Source organism: Lichenostomus cassidix, chromosome 1Aa (assembly GCF_008360975.1).
Source record: "Lichenostomus cassidix isolate B80296 chromosome 1Aa, HeHo_3.0, whole genome shotgun sequence".
In the NCBI taxonomy this organism is placed as follows: Eukaryota; Metazoa; Chordata; class Aves; order Passeriformes; family Meliphagidae; genus Lichenostomus; species Lichenostomus cassidix.
The window spans coordinates 54,842,220-54,865,754 of NC_139480.1; the positions used below are offsets into that span (position 1 = coordinate 54,842,220).

At 43.6% G+C, this 23,535-nt stretch overlaps 1 protein-coding gene across 20 annotated transcripts in view; it reads right to left on the reverse strand.

Annotated features, from left to right (window-relative positions):
• Positions 1–54: 54 nt before the first annotated feature.
• Positions 55–23,535, reverse strand: part of PPFIBP1 (PPFIB scaffold protein 1) — a 97,778-nt gene continuing 74,297 nt past the window's right edge. For 9 of the 20 annotated variants that reach the window (XM_085049092.1, XM_085049106.1, XM_085049104.1 and 6 more), the window contains 20 exons: positions 22,775–22,836; positions 21,965–22,049; positions 20,738–20,892; positions 19,687–19,817; positions 18,366–18,419; positions 17,737–17,797; positions 16,638–16,670; positions 14,668–14,842; positions 13,195–13,227; positions 10,807–10,948; positions 10,426–10,554; positions 9,931–10,081; positions 8,645–8,756; positions 8,414–8,502; positions 6,444–6,566; positions 5,520–5,645; positions 4,510–4,698; positions 3,795–3,974; positions 3,096–3,161; positions 55–2,620 (listed from right to left, as the gene is read on the reverse strand). In XM_085049092.1, the coding sequence (XP_084905218.1) occupies positions 2,534–2,620; positions 3,096–3,161; positions 3,795–3,974; positions 4,510–4,698; positions 5,520–5,645; positions 6,444–6,566; positions 8,414–8,502; positions 8,645–8,756; positions 9,931–10,081; positions 10,426–10,554; positions 10,807–10,948; positions 13,195–13,227; positions 14,668–14,842; positions 16,638–16,670; positions 17,737–17,797; positions 18,366–18,419; positions 19,687–19,817; positions 20,738–20,892; positions 21,965–22,049; positions 22,775–22,836 (2,183 nt within the window). In that variant the 3' untranslated portion in view covers positions 55–2,533. The remainder of the gene's footprint in view (positions 2,621–3,095; positions 3,162–3,794; positions 3,975–4,509; positions 4,699–5,519; positions 5,646–6,443; positions 6,567–8,413; positions 8,503–8,644; positions 8,757–9,930; positions 10,082–10,425; positions 10,555–10,806; positions 10,949–13,194; positions 13,228–14,667; positions 14,843–16,637; positions 16,671–17,736; positions 17,798–18,365; positions 18,420–19,686; positions 19,818–20,737; positions 20,893–21,964; positions 22,050–22,774; positions 22,837–23,535) is intronic. The other 11 variants (XM_085049103.1, XM_085049100.1, XM_085049107.1 and 8 more) reach the window with 7 other exon arrangements.

The window sequence follows — 23,535 nt, forward strand, 5'->3', positions numbered from 1 at the left end:
AAAAGAAAAAAAAAAAGAGGATATGTGAAAAAGGGAACCAGCTTCCAGAAACACTTGGCATTTTCCACAGACTTTATTGGATTTCACATGGCAATACACAGCAGTTACATTGCCCTCTCCAAACAGGCACCAATTTAACAACCCAACGGTATTGACATAAAAACCTCCTGACTTCATCACCTCTCTCATGTCCCCACAAGATAACGAGGGTTCAGATGGCAGGCAGCTCCGGGGGGATGACCTGGCTGCCCGGGAACGGTTGTTTGGAGCAGAATGCTGCTTCCACTGGACTTAAAGAAACCATCACTGCCCTCACTGATAACACTCCAGAGAAACTGGAGGGTGTTTGTGGCTATTTCAGCACACAGTATTGTGTCACTAGCTCCCCTTTTTCCCCCTGTGAATATCCAGTCCTGCTCAGTAGCCAGTGACTAGTGAGAGCCATCCGGAGGAACACTTTTGTTTGGAAGCCTGCACTTTTCCCAGCGCTCCCACAGGGTTTTCCATTCAATTTCCATGTAAATAATTGCAGAGTGTTCACAGAAAGGGAGGCCTGAATCCACATCCCAAGCATCTGCACCCTAAAGCTGACGGCAGGTGTTACCCAATGTGGTATTTCTGCCTTAATGAAATACCTCAAATACCCCCAAAACTGCAGAGGGAGAAACAACAGACAGCAAATTGTTCACGGACAGGAATCAGTCAGGAATATTGAATAAAGCAGGGTCTGTTTGTAGATAAATGGTAAGCAGCAAAAAGTATTTTATGCAGACTTTATGGATTGTTTGCCCGGCTCCAGTTACTGAAGAGAAAATGGCAGTGTTTGATATTCTGTACAATACAGCCTGCCCACATTAAATTTTGCATCTTGGTACATCAACAATCACATTGCACATCCTTCAATGGTCAAGCTTGTCAGTTTACACCATTATAATGCTGGAATATGCCTCTGATCTGAGGGGAGTTCCCTGAAAATCCTGGGAAGAAACCTTTCTCCCTTTTCCTAGCTTTGTTACCAGTGTTTTACAGACAGCCACAGAGTCAGCACAAACCCCAGATCCCCTGCACAATACCAGGAATGGTCTCACTTCCAGCAAGGAGGGCGACAGAACGAGCGACACACACTTGGCAAAGCAACACCACTGCAAGGAACAATTCCAGCTGGACTTCTGTTTGCCTTCACAGAGCAAAGCAGCTTCATGCCATTGTGCTAAAATACATGCAACATTCAACACCATACAAATGACCACTGTAATAAAAAGTTACTTTTGTTTGTTTGCTTTTGGCTAGGACACCTCGCAGAACTGGAAGTCTGACACAAGATTTCCACTGGCTACTTAGGAATTTTAAACCTGATTATCCTCAAGGGCAGAGGAGCTGAGCTTTAAGAAGGTAAAATGATGAGCAACATGTTTGATATCTGAATTTTGGAGGAAAAGTCCCACCTTAGGCTTAATAATATGAAATAATATATTTCCTATACATTTCTCTATATAACTTTAATTTTTTTTTTGCAACTACACCATCTTCACGTTAGTCACAGCACAGAAATATCCCTTCCATATGCAGGGAGTACTCTCAACTTTAAGGAAATTTTTAAAGTCATGGAAGTATTAATAACCTTGTTGAATGCACTAACTACTGCTGCTGGGGACAAGAAAAAAGACATTTTAAAATGTGCAGTTTCTGTATGAGTCACTGCTAGAAGAAACATGCTTCAGAATTGTTTCGTCTCCAATGGAAGATCATTAAACTGTGCACTCAGTAAAAAGCAACGAAAGCAAACAGTTCCAAAGGTCAGCCTGCCTTTCCCAGTAACCAGCTGGTTTGCAAACTGGCATAATTTTTTTACAACCTTCTCCCCTTCCCTCACACACCTTCAACTTTCCATCACTCTATCTCAAAAAATTTAAATTTTTGCTTTTACATGTACTTCATATACTTCTTTTTTCTTTTTTCTTTTTTTATAAAACAGTATAAAAATAGGAGCAACAGTCAAGAGCTACTGGGGAGCTTACGCAGGGCACAGATGACTAAAATCCTACATTGGATACTGTAGGAAGGGCTGAACTGGTGTTTGTGCCAAAGAAAAACACATAAAAAAGAGCAGGAACTTCTATTTTTCAGCTGAGAGCAGACAGAGCTGATGCGCAGTATCTACAGACGCAATGCTTTCACCTAACATCTTCCATCCTTTTCAAACAGGATAAAGGATTATCTGAGGCCATGAATAAGCATAAGGAGCACTATCATACCACATCAATTTAAATGCAACACTCTGAAACATATCACCAGTTTGTACATTAAATAGAGTTAAAACAATTACCATTCACCAGTGTCTGGGTGGTTTTTATGGCAACTTAGAGTAGGCACCTTGTTTTTTCTCCTTTTCTCTTTAAAATTTGCCACCCTCAGTGTTACTTCTAACAAACAGAAGCAAGAGCAATGTGAAGTCCATGATCTGCTGCCCATCACGTGGAACAGGGATGTCCTTGCACACAGGAGAGCCTTTGTCACTGCCTGGTGGTGACTGTCACACGTTGGAGTCCTCATCTGTTATACTGGTGCTAGGAGAGCGAGTGGCAAAGTCTTTAAACATTTCATCTTCCTTCAACATGTGCTGGAAGGGAAAGGAGGGAAGAGTCAAGGTTTCTCACAGCTGGAGTCAGTCACCTGGGATGGTCTCATCCTGAGCTGGGCAGCAAACACTACCTGCCAGGCACTGTTTTGTTCTGCTGAGGGAGGTTTTCAGCCAGCTTGGTGCAAAACGAGCTCACTGCTGTCTGCTGGCCCCAGTGGCTCAGGGCTTCCACCCAGAAACTGCACCCTGACCTGGAAACCCACTGACGGGCACTGGGGCAGTGTCCCCTGCCTTCCCCTAGGTGTGGGGAGCCAGCACAGGCCACCAAACCTAAACCTCCCCTTCAGGATGGGCAGGAACCTTGCTGAACCACTCATTTTTCTTGTGCCCTCTGCCCATGCAGAAGACCCAAAGGACCTCACTGAGCCTGTTTAACACAAGTGACTGCCAAAGGGTTTACACCCATCCTACAGAAACAGAGATCTGACTCCACAGACCCCATTTACAGACTTACTGTCAAGTTGTTGATGCCTTCAGAAAATGCTCCTATTTGCCTCACTGTCCCTTCTGAATCTTCCATCTGTAAAAAATAGAGAATGAATAATGAATTCAAAATAAATTATTTGTATCATAGAGTGGAATCACAGAATGGATTGGGCTGGAAGAGACCTTAAAAATCATCACAGTCCAATCCCCCTGCCATGGGCAGGGACACCTGCCACTGTCCCAGGTTGCTCAGAGTCCCATCCAGCCTGGCCTTGGACACTGCCAGGGATCCAGGGGCAGCCACAGCTTCTCTGGGCACCCTGTGCCAGGGCCTCAGCACCCTCACAGGGAAGAATTTTCTTCTAATATCCTAAACCTACTAATATCTAAACCTACTCTCTGTCAGTGTGGAGCCATTCTCCCTTGTCCTGCTATGGCAGAGTGGCAATGAAGAGCAGCTGCAATTTACTGATTACACCTGAGGTGTTCAGACCAAGGGAGAAGGTGGCCTGTCAGGAGAGGAGAGTTACTCCAGAACAGACCCTAAAGGTGCTGCATTCACAGCTTCAGCCTCCTTGGGACCAGACCCTTTTGCCAGTAATGCTGTGTGACAGCAAAAATCAGGACCTTCACGGGCCAAAGCAAAAGGAAGGCTTCCCTGGGAAATAGAAGGTTTTTCCACCAAACCAGACAGCACAAAGACTTGGAATTGTTAGGACTGGCTTACCTGCTCCAGCCTGTCCAGATCATCATCATCATATACTCGGATGTCCAGGCCAGGCTTAAAGCCCTTCTTCGATCCACTTCCAGATGCCCGCCCCAGCTCCATTGGACACACATACTCCTCCACATCATCCTGCTTCTTCTTCCTCAGGCTTCCAAAATTGCTGAAGGTAAGTTTCTTTGGCTTAAAAGAGAAGAGAAATTTGCCAAGGAGTTAGAGAATCAGCAAATACTTAACAGGCCTACTCGTGCACTCTGGTGTTTCCATGATGAAGGGCCAAAACCCCAGTGCTCTCCTACACAGATCTGCTGAACTTCATGACAGTGGCATCTGCAAGGACAATGTGTCCTCTCATTCTGCCACTGTTAAGACAGCATCCTTTATTTAACAGATCCCAAATGAGGTCAAAATTACACTTTAAACCATGAGTCTGTAAACAGCAGGGGACAGTCTCCCTCCCAAACATCTCTCAGTACAGACAGAAGGAGCACACAAGTGCTACATCATGTCAGTGCATGTTAGAGAAGCTGAGAAGTGTCCTGTTCATGTGAGACACAAGTGTCAAAGCCAGATCTGCCAGCTTCTGCTCTCATGCTTCTTTCTTTAGGACCCAACCCCTTTCCTCAGACCTTACCGAAGCACCCTCCCAACATGGATAAAACTGGAGATCCAAACACCTCCCTGGAACCTCACACACCTCCCAGAAGAAGTGGCCTACCTTTACTTTGGCAGTTGCTGTCAGGAGGACATAGTCTGGGGACTCCATGGCTTCTCGTTTCTGCTGCTGGGCCTCCTGCCCCACCAGGAGGTTGAAATGGGTGGCCAAGTGGCGCCTCAGCAGCGTCTTGTTGGGTGGGATGTTCAGCAGCTGTGCCATGGTTTCTACGTTGAAACGGGGCTCCAGAACCTGGGAATGCAACCACAGAGAACCCAGCTGAAGGCAGCACTGCCTGATGAGATCTCAAGGACGTCCAGGTCTATCTCGGTCACTCACTAAAGACGCTTTGGGGTTTTTGTTCGTATTTTAGGGGAAATATACAAGAAGGAAGGAGAAAAGAGAGTTAACTAGTTAAAGGATTTCTTAAATGCTACTTCCAGGCTTTCCTTCTGGAGTTATAAATAGGAACAAAGTGGCAGGTAAGAAGAAATGAACCGATAAATCCACCCTTGACTGAAGTGCTGTGCAGAGCTGCCGCAAAATGTTTACCCAGTATCTTCTTCCAATTCTGGAAAGGGTAGCCAGAGGAATCATGGAAAATAAACAGACATGAAATGTTTGGAGCATGGATAGAACTCTTAATCACCACAACAAATCTCTGCAGGTATAAGTCTCTTGTCTGGAGCATGTGATGCTAGAGCAATTAAAAACAATCTTGGTTTGACAGTGTAATCCCAAATTTTACGAAAGTAACAAGCTTTCCTCACAAAAGAAAACCATGTCCAGGTCTAAGAAGGCAGAAAGTGGCTGTTCAACAGCACAGCAGCACTGTAGGACAGGAGGTGGAGAATGCCATACCAAAATAAAATTGTGAGGGGAATACAGAGTATTAAACCACACTACTTTTCCTTGAGACATTCATATCCTTTAAACCATAAGGTAATAAGCTTCTTATTATGCAGAATAAGCAGAAAGGGTGTGTGCCGCAAAGGAAATGTCAGAACATTGACGCAGTGATTCCCAGACATCTTTTTTTCAATAAAATGTTAGAAGGCACCCCAAGAGCTCACCATCAGCCCCCCGTGCACTCCGCTGCCCCGCAGGTTGGGCGCATATTCGGCCAGATCCACGGAGCGCAGCCACTCCATCACACGGTGGTTGGTCCACTGGGTGACCTCAGAAGGTGTCACATTATTCTGCAAACAGGAGGAACAGACAGGTAAGGAGACATCCCAAATAAGCTGAATCCCAGCCTCTGTCTTTACTGAAACAAACCTCTTTTGCCCTTAAGGAATACAATCCTACTTTACACTTGAGAAAAAAATCTCTTCCTGGATTGCTACCTTGCAGCAAGACCAGCGTGGAGATGGGTCTGGGCAAGGGGCAGGGGTGTGTTACACTTCAGTCATTTGATCATCCTGCTGTGCACTAGGATTATTTGCCATTTCTACCAGTAGAGCTGAAAATTCAGCTGGTTCCATGAGCTGCTGTGCTGTTCTTGCACATACACATTGTGAATCTAACTCCAAGAGTCTGGATTGTTTTGTCATCCATTGCCCTATCCAGCATTTGCTGCTTCCAAAACAAAATGATGGCAGTCTCCCACCTGGTAACAGGGCCAAGCTCCTTTTACACAGAAAATTTTAACACAGCCAGCAATTCTCCAGAGTTGCACAAGACTCATGGCAACAGTGCACTGAGTTCAAGATGATTTGCATTCCAGATGGCACATCAGAGACTGGGCCAAAACAGCCAGCTGTTGGATTGGAGGAGAAGCAGGAGACTTGGAAAGGGGGACATGAGTTTGGGGTCATGGCAGGTAGAGGAAAGAAAATGATGTCAGAGCTGGAGGTTAGAAGAACAACACGAGAAAAAGGAAATTAAAATGAGGCAGAATGAGGAGACAGGAGGAGAGAGCAGAGCAGGAATAATCAGAAAGACCAGGGATAAAACCCAAGAGGATTCCTCTTCACAGCTCCCTCGTAAAGCAGTACCTCATCAGACGGCCTCCTGCGCAGGCAGTTGGGCTCAAAGTTGTTTATTCTCAAAACCTGAATGGCTCTTTTGATGCTGAGGTGGTGAAGGACACTGATGACCTTCAAGGACAGCAGGTCATCCTGTCAAGGAGCAAGAGGGACAAACACAGACATGCTTATTCACAGGACCAGCATCCTCCTGGAGGGGCCTGCTTTGGCCCCTGGCTTAAAATGGCACATCTGACACATCTGGGGGAAGATTTTAATATGTCAGACAGGTGATTAATATCAAAACATCTGTCCCAAAAGAAAAACTTCCTGTGTTGCACTGTACTAGCTCTAGAGGGATGTTTCTCACCTAGGATACAGAGCTTAGTACAAGAAACCTGGGGTAGCAAGGAGGGAAAAAGGGTGAGATGACACATCCTCAGTGACAGGATTAGAGCCAGGACAGCACCACACACTACACCAGACTGACCTGGCATTTAATCCTGCCCAAAGTTTTAATACCACACATGTCCAGCTAGAAGTTTAACTGAAAACAATAAATTACACTGACAATCGGGACATTCTGTATGGTTAGAATTAAAAACAAAAACAAAAACAAACAAACAAACAAAACCCCATAAAACAAAAAGAAAAAGGAGGGAAGAAGAAAAGTGTCTCAAAGTCCAAGTGCAATTTGGCTAATTTAAATAAATTTATGCACTCTTGTAATACTGAATAATGTTTCAGTATTACTTATATGTTATGAGCAGTGGAATATATTTTGTGAGAATATTTAAGACAAAATCTTTTGCCTATCAAAACATTCCACTATGTTCAGCTAACCTTGTGATGAATCTGACACTAGAGTTTCTATGTCATGGTTTGCTATTTTATTTATTATAAAATAATAAATATTTGCTAATATTCATTTTGAGTCAGAGTAACTTCAAAAGATTGTAAGTATTCGTTTAATACTTTGCATATTTTGTTGGTTGTTTATGGTGAATCTGTTGTTATAATTTGAGGGTTAAGCTTGGTCTAAAAATATCCCCAGTGATCTACAATTAAAGGGCAGTGACAATGGTAGTAAAGTCTCCCAACACAGGATCAAGCTCAGTGAAGGCTGCTGGCATCACTCTTCCATGAGTTCAGAGGCAGAAGAAACAATCTTATAATAAATAGAACTGCAAACCATGACACAGAGCCCATACAAAACACATGCAAGTGTGGCATGAAAAGGCAGCTCATGGTTCATGAGAGAGCAGGGGTGTGATCAATTTCTTTGTTGTACAGAAAGAATTAATATTAGCGACGTTCAATTTCCATTTGTGTCCCCAGAGAATGAAGGTTTTATCTCATCTTACCTGAGACCTTACCAATGAAACTTGCTGGGTTGTCTTGCCCTGAGTGGCAGTGAAGTGGGGAGTGGGGAGGTGCTGCCTGTGCTAAGCACTTTGAAATGCAAAAGCTATTAAGTGAATACTAGCTTTAAGCCTGTTTTCAAACAAGCTGGCTCTTAAAACTGCACTTTTCCTCAAAGGAAATTGCTTGGATTTTCTTCACCTAAGCACCCACATGAATAAGCAAGCTGATAGAATCCTTGCTCACTGAAGAAAAGAACTGCACCTGCTTCTATGAATTAACAAAAAAACGAAGAGCAAAGGCATGGATGGCAGCCACAGCATTTGCACACCTTTGTGCACAAGCCCTGCCTGAGCACACCAGGGTCACACACAACTGTTAGGCTCAGGATTGCCCATTTCTCGTGCATGAGTCCAAGTTCTTGCTTATTGTGTTTGCTCTTCCACCTGAATCTTGTAGCTCTAAAGATGGAAAGAACTTAGGAAATGCTTGCAGGTGGGCAGTAGGATCTGATTTCCACAGGTTACAGCTATTAGTGTGAACACAGGGCACTCACTAGAGTTTCAAGGGGTCCTTTGAACACTAAGAAATGAAGAACATGCAAAGGATGTCAGGGGAGGAAGAAATAATTTACTCACCACACTCATGTAATGGAGCATGCGGCCATCCACCTTCCCTTCATCAAACTGGGTCTTATACTGGGGCAGGCCAATGTCATCCAGCCACCCTAGGGCAGGACAGACACTCCTGTTAGTGTGGCAGCCAAGTTACTCAGCACCAGTTGCTGTTCCCATCCTCAGAGCCACAAATTAGCCACCAGTAGGGACCCCTATCCAAAGTCATGGCTTCAGCATGCAAGAAAATCTTACTGGTAACCCAGTGGTAATCCAGTTTTCCATGGTTGTTTTCCTCTTCAGATCCCAGGGCCTGCAGAGCAAGCTGGAGCTTCTTTCGATGCAATGGGTGCTTTATCCCAAGCTCCTGTGAAAGGAAAAAAAAGCAGTAAATCTAGGGACAATACTATTTTATTTCTCCCTCTGCTGAATGGAAAAGGGTTTCTGAGAGTCACACTTTCACAGCATTGCTGGTGACCTGGCATGTGCATTTTCTATTTGCTGAATTTCAGCATAGTTTTAGCACATGTTCAGCACTAGGGAAAGGCCCACTCACTGTGGTGGGTTAGTTTTACAGTGTGGTAGATTAATTTCAAGGAGTGATGGATTCCAAATTGTATGAAAATGTTGGCCACAATATTCTCATGCCAGTTAAAAAAAAATCCCACAATATAATAAAAATGCTAGCATTCAAAAAAGTACTTGCTGGGATTAATTCCTCCCCTCCCACTTAGGCAGGCAAAGTTAAAATAATTAATTAGTTGAGAGTACAGGAATGTCCCAGGAATTACTGAAATTCATTAATGCTTCCAATTGTGTAACATTATTCCTCAGTTTAGTTGCAAATGCAGCCATTCCAGGACCTCTTTAATCCCATTTTCTCTTTCACCAGTGCCTGCTGGCTAATGTTACCTCTGATAACACTATTACAAGCTATTATGTTCATAATACATTTCTCTTATTCCAGTTGTAGTGTAACTACCCAATTGAGAAAACAGGCTTACTATTTGGTGAGGAGAGTGGTTTTTCAAAAGCTGAAAATTCAAGCTTTAGCAAATACTATGGTTTAAAAGTATAAATTGAAAAAATTTCTTTTGTGTTTCTCACTTTAAAAAATAGACAAACAGTGCTGCAACAATTAAAGACACAGACTGATCAACCTGTGTGTAACAAACTCATTCCTACTTGTATAAAACGGACAGAAAATACAATCAGACCAAAACAGCAGGGCTAAACCCCCATATGATTATGAGGCACTCTCACATGCATCTTTTTAGAAAGTGCCACAGTAATTGATATGTCCATGCTAAATGAAGTTAAATCACATATTTGTAATTATTAGCTTCATTACAGAGCATTAAACTTCTACAAAACTTCAGCTAAGAAGAAATAGATTTGGCATCACTGCAGGTGACAGTATTTTGAAAATGTATCTTGTTTACATTTTTTACCAGGTACACCTTACAGGCCTGATTTATATGCACAGAAACAGGGATTTTTTGGTACCTTTATTTGAAAGGAGTGTTTCCAGTATTCCTCACCTTTTCCAGGTCCTGCTGAGAAGCCTGCAGAAGTGTTTGCCCAGACAGTATCCAGTGCCTGGCACTGTTGAGGTAAGAGCCAAGCCCTTGGTCCTGGAGCCAGTTGCAAACCTGCTCCTTGGTCCACTTTGCAAATGGCATGTCCAGCTCACTGCAAGAGGTTTTACCCAAAAGAGACTGATAAATCTCATGCTTCCAATCTCCTATTCTCATAAATAACGAGGCAGCCAAAAGCTAAACCCAACTCTCACCTCGTGGGAACTGGCACAATCTCTGAGGGGAACATGCATCCCTGTCTGTTGGATGAGCCTTGTGAGGAAGAGGGGGAGCTGTCAGCACGACAATGTGCTACTGATTTGCTGCCACTGTCACAATAAACATGGCCTGCTCATCCTGCTGAAAGGAACCACCCCTGCTGCCTAGCATGGCTACAGCTCTGCAGGGAGACCATGTTTTGCTTTCACCCCTGGAAGCACAGCAGGCAAGGCTTCTCACCTGTGGGACTGCCCCAGGTCCCGAGACCAGCCCAGCCGCGGCCCTGCGGTTGCTCTCGTCCCTCCGCGTTTGAACTCCGTCTCGGCCATGTCGTCTGGGTTGAAGGTGGTGGACTGACTTCTTTTAAGTCTAAAGGAAGAGAGGTCGTTCATATTTGGCTGAGGAAAAGGCACATTGCTGCTGCCAAGATCTGCCCCAGGGCTTGCAGCTCCTCTTCTACCTGTCCCCAGCCCACTGTTACCTCTCCCAGATACCACACGGGCTCCTGTCTTGGGATATTAAACCGTGGAGCCACACACTGGCAGAGGAAAAAGGGAAGGTGTGTTCCCAGCAAACCCCTGCCTAAGCCCCAGCTTGGGTCATCTCTCATCTTTTACTTACCTCCCAAACAACTTCTTGATTCCCCTGGCCTTTTTCCTGGAATCTGGAGAAGGTGGTGTCATCTGCAGACCATCTGCTTCTTTTGGGCGAGGGGGCAAGCCAGCCAGATCCAAGTGATCTGCAGATCCCTTCTCTGTTTCAGCTGTTAAAATGCAGAAGCTCTGTCAAGACCCACTTGTGCAGGAGCGTACAGACATGCTCCTGACCTTGGGAATGACTCCTGCTAAAATTACTGACAGCCACCATGTCAAGAAAATGGGGCAAGGAGGGATGGAAAAATCCATGAGAAATGCCACATGTTCCTCCTTCATGGACCTGGCTGGTAATGCTCCAAGGCAATGCTCTGCTCCAGTTAAGTGCCTTGCATCCGAGGTGGGAAAATCCACCTCGTGAATATAGCAGTGAATTAAATTCCAAGTTTACTCTTCCTTCCTCAGGGAGTGCTCCTACAGTGCTTTCACAGACAGAGCCAAGGCATGTGGGTGCCCAGAAACAATTCAGTGCAGTGGCAGGGAACTAAACCAGGAGTCCCCAAAGCACAGAAAACCAAATAACATCCCTGCAGATATCTTGCCCAATAACCTGCAGTATTTCATTCCCTGGCCAGAAAATTCCAGCAACAAAACTCCTGCCCCAGAAGGAGAGCCCTCTTCTCCTCACTTCTGCAAATTGTGGAATATTCTGTTCCTCCACAGAGGAACACCATGGAGTTTAGGCTCTGTCTGAACTATATCTTCTGAGTGATGAACAAAACATCTCTGATCAGAGACCCTCAATGTTACCACCCACTCTAAAAGCATTAAATCCTTGATCTGCAGCTGTTTTCCATGACAACAAACCTGAGGGTTCTTGTCCCCAAAGGGGAAGTCACCACAAAAGCTAAACTAGCAAAGGAAAAAGCAATTTTAAGATAATTTAAAAAGAAAACGAATAGAATTGCAGTATCTACTAGACTACATAAGCAGAGATGTGCCAGCAAGTGCTAGATAGCTGAATAAAAACTACCACGTGGAATTTATGCCAGTTGCTTGCTGGGGAGAAGTGAGAGCATGAGCTTGTTCAGCTGAAGCAGCTGTGGCAAGGCAGTCAGGCCTGGAATCATTGCACCATCTTTTAATATAGCCCTGTAATTAAATGACCATCCCTTGTGTCTGAAATGGACTTTCAGACTTCCAGGAGAAAAGTCAACAATGAATCAAGGCAGAGCTTATATTGCTGGGACATGGGATCTCAAGTCATGGAGTTAATGCTGAGATGGCCACAAGGTGCCATGGCCAGCAACAAACTGCAGGCTTTGCCAGGGTATCCTTCTGCTGGGCAAACTTTAGATGATTCAGCCAGAATACCTATGAACATGTCCCATTTTCCACCTCGTCAAACCTTGCAGTGAGGCAACAAGGTCACACTAAAGATCATTTCCAGGCACTTTGGTTTGGCCCCTGTTGAACATGGGGATCCTGCCAGTGGGAGAGACAGCACTAACATCAAACCAGGCTATGGCATTCAGTGTTTGCTTTATTTGTGGAAGGTACAGTGCTAGCTTAGAAAAAAACCAAAACCATGAAAATGGCATTCTCGAGAGAACACCAGGACAAGGCTGGGTGCATTAGTAGCAGAGATTTGCAGGAATTGCACTGTTTGCTCCTCATACTTGGCTCCTTTTCATCCACTGGCACAACCCCGTAGAACAGATAATATTTAGGGGGTCATATTAGAAAAAGGGAGGGCTCTGAGCACTCAGTCTTTTTGCCAGTGAAGGACACCCTGGGGGGCTGTAGCACCACCCAGCTGACACAGCTCTGCTTCCTCAGGCAGATCTCACCTGCCCTTGCCAGAATCACCCAGGGAATGCTCACATCACAAGACTGGTTTTTATTTACTGTGTGAATGGCTCCTTCCCCATCTGCCCCAATTATTTCTCATTTATTTATTATATCATAAATACAACTACATCTAGAAGAGGAATTACACATGCTTTCCCTCAGAACTCCCTTAAATGAATGCCTGGGAAATACAGCTCATTCCCTACTTCACCACCCTTCAAACTCTTCCAGTGGATCCAGGACAGGTGGCAGCACAAAGGCAATTAAACATCACCGATGCTCAACTGGTACCTCAGTCTGTGGTAACTTTGTGCTCAAAGTTACAGCAGAAGTCTCTGCAAATTGACCCACAATCTTTCTCATTAGTAGCAGCTACTCAGAAACAGCACAGTTGACTTTTAGCAGAGGGCAGATGTTACATGAAAACTCCTTTTAGCGATGGGCAGAAGTTCCGATGCAGAGCTCTGATGCCTGGCTGTGGTTTGAGAAGTGTGTGGCCACAGCCAGCTGTTAGCAGCAGTCAGGACACAGGGCTGGCACGGGCAGACATGCAGGATTACTGTACCTAAAGTAGGTGCACTGGCACTTCGACTGCGATCTTCAGATATCCACACAAGGCACAAACCACACGCAGCACAACGGGAGAGAACACGCAGAGGCACAAGGTCAAACACGATTCAAAACTCACAGCAACAAAGTACGAGACAAAAGGAGGGAGGAAGGGACATGAGACACAAGCACCACACAAATGCTGAATTCACATAGGATTAGATCGCTGGGAAACTCCCTTTGACAACAAAGGAATGGAGTAGAGCTCTGTGGTGGGGAGGGAAAAACGGCACCACGGTCACTTCGGTGCAGGGAGGTCACCTGCTCCAGGACCCACTGCTCCTGTGAGGTGGCAAATATCTGGACAGCAGCTTTACAGATGGAAGCACTGAAATCTGAACAACATAAATAACTTACTCACATCATAGCACCCTGATTTAGATGGCCCATCTTCCACTCCTTTACAACAGCTACAAGTACCGCACTTTGTTAGACAAATTAATTTCAGGATGAAACAGGGGATTACACAAAAGCACACATGAAATAAACCAAAGCAAAGAGTCTAACCCTCAGGACAGACTCTACATCTGTTCCAAGTAAGCTAGCAAGTTCCCAGGCTATATGTCACAGGCAAATACAGGCAGTATATCATCAATGTGTAGGTATGTTCCTTGTTTTGAACAGAGGTCTAAAATTGTCTTAAAGCAAGTAACAAAGTAGAAGCTATCCCCCTTCAGACTTCTGAAATAGAGAGCTCAATTCCTAAATCTCATGCAAGAGAAAAACAAACACCTCAGATGACTGGCAGCAGATCTGATGTAGAGATTCAATGGATGCTCGAACTGGATCAGTGGAAAGACAACTACAGCAGAGCAGTAAATGTAAGCAGGATTCCAGTTGGTGGCAACAGCGACTTCTGCATTAAGCAGAACAGTTTGTTTACTTCTTTGTCATATGCAAATGTCACTAAATGACAATACCAAAATAACATCCCCCTGCCGCCACTACAGGTGAAAAATCAATGTGAGCTTCAATGACTTGCCAATCCTGTTCCTGTTGTTACCACCTCTTTTGCAAGGCTGTTTAAATTAAAATAAATAAATAAATAAAGAGGAAGACAGAGTGCTGCTGTCCTATTTCTGTACATGTGGAAATCTTATGAAAGATAAACTGAGGATGGAGCCAGGGGAAAAAAAGCCCACAAATCCCATGTGTGAACTACTGCCAAACAGCCAGCATTTCATATAGCAGCAAACCCCTACGAGGTCCCAAGGGAGATACCACAGCAGAGTCTGAACCACATCAAATACTTCATTACATCAGTGATTTTTTTTCTTGCTGTTTGATATTTTCCAAACATTCTACTGCCAGAAGTGCCACCAAGTCACAGTGAGACTAAGGCTGGCCTTCCTGCTTCTTAAGGCAGTTACAACTGTTGTTAAGATGTTTCAAAATGCACAGAATCTGAATGCAGAGGCACGGTACCTACCCAGATTGGGGGCACTTGCAGTCCTCTTGTTATTTTTTATCTTGAAAAAGCCTCGGCCAAAGGAAGATCTGGCTTTGCGGCTGCCAAAACTGTCCTCGTCGCCTGTGCCACCGTGGGAAGGAGACTTGGGAGGGAGGGCAGCAAAATTATTGCCTTCCACAGGAGGTTTAACCTGCTTAAATTAGGGAAATAAAGAGTCAATAGAAGGGAATTGCAGAAGACCTTTTGAGAGAGACTGCAAAGTGACTGCTGGCAGTTAGTCTGGGAAATCTTCATCTGTGACTTCAAAAATACAGGATGTAAAATCCATTAAGAAAAACATAAACAAGATCTTCATTTGAGTATGTTGTTCTGGTTTGAGCTGGGATGGAGTTAATTTTTTCTTAGGTCAGCACTGTGTACTGGTTCAGTGCTGTGTTTTGGATTTAGTAGGGAATAATGTGGATAACAGAGGGATGTTTGGGTTGTTGCTGAGCCGTGCTTACCCTGAGTCAAGAACTTTCCATTTTCCCACACTTTGCCAGCAAGGAAGTGCACAAGAAGCTGGGATGGAGCATGTCCAGGACAGCTGACCTGAGCTACCAAAGGAATATTCCACAGCACAGAATGCCATGCCCAGTATGTAAACTGGGGGGGTTACTGGGAAGGGGAGATGACTGCAGCTTGGGGATAAGCTGGGCATTGGTTAGTGGGGTATGAGCAATAATATTGTGGTGAATCACTTGACCTTTTTGGGTTTTTTCTCTCTCTTCCTCTCCTTTTTTTATTAGTTTTGTTATTATTAGAATATTATTGTTATTATGATTTTGTTTCAGTTACTAAACTGTTCTTATCTCAATCCCCAAGTTCTACTTTTTTTTCCTGATTCTCCTCCCCACTGCACTGGGGCAGGGAGAGGGACCAGCTGTGGGGTACTTTGTTGTCAGCTGGATTAAAGCCTGACATGTTCAGCATCCAGGATTACTGCTACTACCTGCTAAGAGTAAACTGTATTCTTTAAGATGTTCCTCAGTTTCTGTGAGGCTGACTTAAAGGCATGGAAAAGGTAAAATACAGTCCTGGAAGGCTTTGAACTTCTCCAGCTTCCCAGGGTCTCTGTCTCCCCCACAGGCAGCTGCAGGGGCAGTGAGAGGGAAGCAAAGAGACAAAACCCCACAGTGCACTGGTTTTCTGCCAAGTGCCAGAGAGTTCTTTCTGTCTGTCACTGCTCTGCAATTTCTTAATTAATGGATTAATTGACTGTGTCCACTGCCAAAGCAAAGAGGAAATTACATATCAAGCAAGGAGTATAAATGCCAAGAGAGATATCAGACACTCCAGTTAGCCAATTTAAAGCAATACTTTAACCTTGCCAGCTGTTTCACTGTCTCTTTGAAAGAAGAAGGAACCAAATCCATTCACAGCCCAAATATAATCCTTTGGCTTTTGCTGAATCAATACAGCATTCATCCTACAAGTGGTATGTGAGGTCTGTCACCCCTGCTCAGGTATTCCTAGAGGGAAGAACTGCAAGATGTGGCCTTAAGGTACCACAGGGTGACTGTTCTGCAATGACAGCCTTTTCAGAAACACACTTGCTACTCACAGAAAACAACTGAGAAACCCAAAGGTTTGTAAAGAGACACTAATCAAACATAATGACAGAGTCAGTAAAATACTTAATGGTTAGCTTTGCTAATTACCTAGTGGGGAAAAACATTATCTTAGCTGGTAACCTGATGCTCAATTTGACTGGGAGATAATCCATGAGTGAGGAGGCAGGAACATGCTGAGCACTGAGCAGTGACAGTTGGTGACACCCATCAGAGACTCCTCACTGTCCTGTCTGCAGGACTGCTATCTCCCCTCTGGAACCGCCTGTGGCAATTCCACACCTCCCAGCCTCCCAACACCTCCTCACTGCCCGTGTTTCTCCAAGGAAACACATCACCACACACACACATCACCACACACACACACACACACGTTACCTCTGCTGGCTTCTGGGCAAAGTCTCTGTCCTGCTTGGAAAAAGATGAAGACATTTAAAAAGTCATGGTTTATAGGCAGTATTCAACTCATTATGATCACCCTGGGTTAAGTTCTGACTGAAATACCCTTCCCTGACTGTTTCTTTCCCCCACAATAGATCTCTTCAGGGCTGTGTTTCACACAGGTTGATCCTTGCTTGCTTTGAGGCCAGTGAGGTGACATGGCAATAGGGCTGCTTTGGTTTACTTTGTGAAGGATTAGCTGTGCACATGACCAGTGACACACAGAATGTTAAGGCACTAATGGGCAGAGCTGCCTGAGGGGACCCAAAGCAGGAACCAGACAGGGTAGAAGCCAAGTAGATAAAATATCCACAGCCTCTACTCCTTGTCTGTCCAAACAAAAAACCAAAGACCCCCAAGACATGGACTCCAGCTCCTATCAGATTCTGGTGACATTTGCAGTCCTGTCAGCCTCCCCCCTGTGCTGTAAGGCACAGAAGGTACCAGGGAATTCAGGAGCTTCTAGGAGTTCAGGCTGCCACAAAAGAGCACATGAATTGCCCCAGTGAGATGGCATTGTTAGAGATTAGCTGCTTTAGGTCACATCCACAGAAACCTGAGCTGAAGCTACCCCCAGACATCCAACAGCTCAGTGTTTTGTTCCTGACTACCTGAAACATACAGTCAGCCCAGACTGTATTTTATAGTGCATTAATTACATGGCCTTCCAAAATTATTCACCTTAAACACAGGTAGGAAATGGTGCTGGGAGTTACTTTTCTCTTATCTAAAATCAGAAATCCTATCCAGTAACAAAATCCCACCTCATTATCTGAGGAAAAACACAGCAAGAGAGTCTTTGGTAAAAGCCTCATACAAGGAGGGAAAAAAAAAGCCCCTGTGTTTTCAAGGACAGATTTTCTCCTCTAATAAAATGTGGATGATGTCCCATGTGTGTGACCACTGCTAACCCATGCCACAGGGAGCCCTGCTTTGACTCAGAATTTCTCAGAAGGCAACACAACACCCACAGGGTCATAACAGAGACGTCACCCTATTTGCAAGGAGATGGGAGGAAGTAAGAGAGCAAACCTACCACTTCAGATGTCTCTTTCCTCAAACTGCTCAGACTGCTGGACTTCTGCAGCGAGGAATTTCTGAAACAACAACATAAAAACCAAGCTCATCATTAGAATTAAACTTGCTAAGATAAAGACACTCACAGCAATCAGCTATAGGAAAGCATTATAATACATTATGAGATACACTATAACCAATGATATTTTGAAGAAGGTGCAGTAAATGCAGTAATCAGAACTCATGCAATTTAATGAGATACTGTAAGAACTTCCACATTGTGATAACTGCTGCTGTAGGGAATATGGAAATGTTGCAGAAACTAAAATTATTTTCTCATTGTAGTCAGTTAATCACCTTTCCCCCACTACCAAAAGAAAAAAGCAAATCATGTGTGGAAAACTAGCACTGTGGAAAACTAGAAATGTCTAAGTTTCTATGACAATGTGACAGGAAGCACCACGTGCCCAGATAAAGCATTGGAAAATAATGATGATGAAGGCACAGGACATCACTAAATACCATCTTGGCTAGAATTAACTGACCTATTTATGTGGGTATGTAAAATGTGGGGGTTGCTTTGGGGGGTTTCAAGTTCACCATCACATTTCAGTATGTCCCCTGAACAGTTTTGATTATGGGACTTACACTGGACTGTCACACAGATGAGTTTCAGGAGAGGAACCTGTTGATCTTCCTTCACTGTAAAAACAAAAAAGATGTGAAAAAAGGCTGAGGCAGAAATCCTGTGATCTCAGGCTGCTTTACTTCTGTTTTCAGTTCAGCTCTTATGGTACTAACACATGGCAAATTTTCCCCACTATGGTGGCAAATCTTGTAAAAGACAAAGGACAAAGGTGAACTCAAGAGCCCCAGGAAAGACAACTCTCACTGTAAGATGATGACAATACTGAACTGTTCAGCTTAAATAAATGCAGAGGTTCCAGCAGCAGTACAAGCAGTGGAGGTTACCATCTTGCTGTCACCACCCACAGCACAGGGCACTTTGCTGCAGTTTAGTGCTTGCTTTGGCTTTTTCCAAGAGCAGACACAGGTGAAATCCCTGCTGGTGATGGCTTGAGCTGCATGAGGAACATGCACAGCACAAACCAAGCAAAGCCAGGCTTCTGGATAGGATGCTTTCCTTGACTGGAACTGGAAAAGTCACACATCAAATTGTGCTTGCATTGATGTTTCATACTGAGATTGATGATTGTTTTAAGCCTACAACATTTCCTTGCCTCTGGATTCTTGGGTTTTACAGCCAAGGATGTGGACCCAGAAGAAAAAAAACCAAGCACAGCCTTTGTTCAGCTGGGAGTATGGAGTGCTTTTCTATACTCCCTGCAGTGCCAGTGCAGGTGTGCAGGGATTTGGTCTCCTCCCAGGACAAGGAGGGTGAAGGATTAGAGATGCTGGTGGAAGGTGACAGCCACTCCTCACTCAGGAGCTACCACTGGTTCCAAGCACAGGGTGCCACAGCTCAGCCCCAGCCCCAGGGTGCAGCTACCCATCCCTTGGGTTTCCTCCCTCCTCAGGTGAGGGCTGGAAGCCCTTTTGTTGCAGTCCTGGCAGTGCCTTACAACCATCTTTAGAAACTGTGAAAATGTCTGAGCGCAAACCACAGGACTGGCACAACCAACACCATCCCAGCCAGACCTTGATGATGCAAACCTAGACAAAATTAATGATTCTGTGGCCTTCATTAAATTAGATCAGCTTCCCTCTCCTTCTGTTCTTTCCTTGTGAAGCAGCTGGTACAGACCATGAGTGCTGCTACAAACCAGTCCTTTCTTACTCAGGATTTAATCAATCACTTCATGAACATTAGCTGAGTTTGCTGCAGCAGGTCAAGGGAACCCTAGCCTTGTTTAACTGGTTAATGATAATTCAGTGACAGATTATTACTCTCATCAAACATCACAGGATATTGGATCTACAATTGAAAAACACATGGAAACCATAATACCTCATTTCACTTGCAGGATCTGACCTAGGGTGTGTTTTCAGTCTCTCTGCAACAGTTTCTGAGCTCTTGGATGTTGATGAAAAGGAAGGGATTGAAATCTGTAACATGCTGGTGTGGATCTGCAAGGAATTCTGAAAAGAATGAAGAATTGGTGTTACACTCTTCTTCGCTGAAATTAAGCAATCTTAAATGAAAAAAGAAAACAGATAAACCTGGAAAGAAGGATATGAAATCAGGTTTCAAAAGTGATTTTTTCCCTATTGCAATAGAATGATTTACTCCTTGAAAGATGGCACTGCAGATAAAACATGAATCATTGCACAGATAAGCTACAGCATAGACAAAAATCTCACAAGTCTTCCAAGGCTGCCTGCTAGATCTGTCTCTACCACAGACACCATGAAAGATAGTTCACTTTTCAGGTTTAATCCTATTCTCAGATACTCAGAGAATACCAAAAAGCTGCTAAACATATAATTTAATTTAATTTTCTTCATAATTTTCTTTTCATGCTGTTTAAGTAAGTCAAGACCCTGCTCTGACTCAGAGTTTAGAGAAGAGATCTATAGTTTTATTACTGGGAAACCTGATTGTAAAAATCAGAGATTGGACACAACCTCCTTATCATTTAACTGAATGGACGCAATTATGATTGCATCCTTTTAAATATGACAAGACATATTTAGTAAGTCCCAACATATTTACTTCAGGTTCATGCCAAATTAAATGTAGCTCCTAAAACAGCTATGTTTGATAAGAAAAATAATTTCTGTGTCTAATAGAAAAGGTCATTTAGATCTGTTCTCATGATAAACATGCTATTTGTTGTCTCCTGATCCCATCTGAGGATTAAGAAAAATAAATTTAATTGAAATTCCTTAGTAGCTTTCACAAGAAAACTACTTTCTCCAAAAGGATATGAGATATTACAAAATACTGTGCAACCCAGAAAAAATTCTTTCCAGAAACTTGAGTTTTGTCATCTGCAATATGAATTCAGCACAATGTTTTCAAGGAACGATGGCATTAAATAAAAGGAAAAAAAAGATACCTCTTCATGAATATTCACGTTGAATTCATCGTGGATTGGAGATGCTGTTACTGGGGTTGGGGATGGGCTTTTCTCTGGGTCAGTCAGACTTGGTGTGTCCAATAAACCCATGGAAACAGACCCTGAATTCAATTCTTCACTTTCACTTTCCTTGCCTGAAGGGAGAGAACATGGAAATGTGTTGGTTTTGTGACCCTTGCTCCCATACAAGGTGCAATCAGCTTGCTCAGTTATGGGCCAGAAATGGGAGGATTTGATTGCTGGGGATTTTTAGGACTACAATAGGAGAAGGGAAATCATTGCCAAGTGTCACTGCCCAATTCAACCACCACAACACAGCAGGGTTGGAACAGAGGGAGGTCAAAAAGCCCAGCAAACCCCCTCAGGGCATTCAGTGACATCAGTTTCAACAAGCCGAATAAACTGGAGTTCTTCTTTCCTGTCTGTTCTGGCATTTCATTCTAAGTTTCCCTTATTCACTAAGGAAAAGACCAGAAGGTCGAGTCTGCCTGAAACTTAAGCAGTCTCTGTGGTATCTTCAGGGTACCCTTAGGAAAAATGCAGCCCACTGCTCAAAGTGAGCACAGCAGGTCTGCAGCCTGCCACAAACTGAGTGTGTCTCATTTAGGCAATGCTGAAGCCCACACCAGTGCTGGCATCCTCTGCTCCTTCCCAACTGGATGCTCCTGACCTGCTTCAGTGCTCCCAAATGATTGGACTGGTTGGGAAAGACAACCAGTGCTTTTTAAAAGGTGAGCAGAAATCCAGTGCTTGTTGCCAAAGATGTGAGGCAAACACAAACCAAAGTCTGTTCCCAGCAAAAACTTCTCTTGACCATTTTCCACTGCCTGAAATCTCTGTCCATGCTCCATGAAGCGACCATGGAGCAGTTTCCAGAGAATCAAGGTCTGTTCTAACATCCTCCTGTGCTTGAAGGCACAGCATTGCAAGGAAGAGCAATATCTATTTAAAAATTGCCTCCCCTCCAACACTCAGCACGGTGTGAACCCGACACCACACAAAAATATGTATTTTGCTTCCTCACTCTTGTTGGGCTACTGACAATCTTCAATTTTTGAAGGGGTCTGGAAACTTCCACCTGTTTCAGAATTTATGGAATGGGTCATTCCAGGTTGTGATATAAATACAGCCCCTGCTCCAGTCACACAGTTAAGCTCACCACCACAACACACCTGGAGTTTAATTTTTTTTTTGGTTGTACAGTACCTTTTTTACCTTGAGCCAGTATGACCATGTCTTGGACTTTCTTGTACCTATTCAGAGATTGCCGAAGCTCTTCTATCTTCCGATCCTAAAATAAAGGGAAGTTGTGACCATGCTTCCTCTCCCAGAAATAAGAAGTGCAAATACCAGATCCTTTAGTTTAACTGGCTGTGAGACTAGACAAAATGGGAAGTGTGGATGGGACAGGACTCAGAATGCTGGGAGGCTTTGAAATATCAAAAATTGTATTTAGCAAAAACTATCATCTAATCAACCACCAGAACTGTCCCAGCCTTGAAAGTAGATTTCAGCTCCCTTGTAAAATCAAAGGTAGAGCATAATAACTTTGCCATGTACAAAGGATTTAGAGCTTTGGTGATCAAAAGAAAACATCTTACAAAATGCACATGCATATGAAAGAACAAAACCATGTATGAAAATAATTCATACTTCACAGAAAAGCCCTTTTGGGAATGCAGCCTGTGATTTGGCACTTGTATGGAGTGCTTTACATTTCAGAACACAGTGCAAATTAATCACACTGAATTCAACAAAACAACAGTGTAAGGACTCTGTACAGATACTCTGCACATGCACAGAGCTCACCAATGCTCATAGCCCCTTAAAGGCACAGCAGTGCTTCTGACTGCAGAAAATCATCGATTCGTACAAATCTGATTTTTCTGACTGCAGAAAATCATTGATTCTTATTAATCTGGTTTCTAATTGAGTTGTGAAAAGCTCACACATGAAGCTTTTCTTAGAGATTTAAATCAATCTGATGAATGATTACTGAAAAAATGACTTTGCTACCTTCTCTTCATTTGCTGCCATTAGAGATTCTACCGCCTTCTTCATTTTCTGTACCTCTATATCTAAAAACACAATACAGATCTCCAAGTCAATTTAAATAAGACAGTGCAAGGAAATAAGAAAAACAAAAAACTTAGAAGCAACTCAGTAATATCTGAAAGTAGATTTACAAATTCACAGACAAAACATAAGCCACTTAAATTCTAATTTAGATGGAAACACAAGAAGAAAGCTATTTTTCTTCAAAACCTTTTCTCTGACATTTTTATCAAGGAAATAATGAAATTCAAGAAATTTCCTTACTCCCCCCACCCCTCTCCTAGCCTCAGAAGAATGGAAAACTCAAAAGTAAAACTACTGCTTGACTTTCACTATCTCCATCTATCAAATAACCAAATACTTGCAAAACAAGAAGTTCAAAATAATAAAAAAATACTCCATTTGGAATGCAACAAAATGCATCCTCATTGCAACAGTCAACAAACTACCCAAATGGCATCTCACAAATGCACTCAACAGTGCCACAGGATTAATGATGTGATGGAGGAAGCTCCGTGCAGTGATGCTCAGCCCTTATCCAGAATGGATGAAGAAATGAGGAGAGCACAGTGGGATGATGCAGGTGCTTGCTGTGATGAGCAGTCATGCTAGAATATTATATTGCAGTTCAGACTTGGAAAAGGTTCCTAACACAGTGTTGTGTGCTTCATCTATAATCCTTATTTACCAAGAAGTACAAATACATGGGATCATGTATGCTC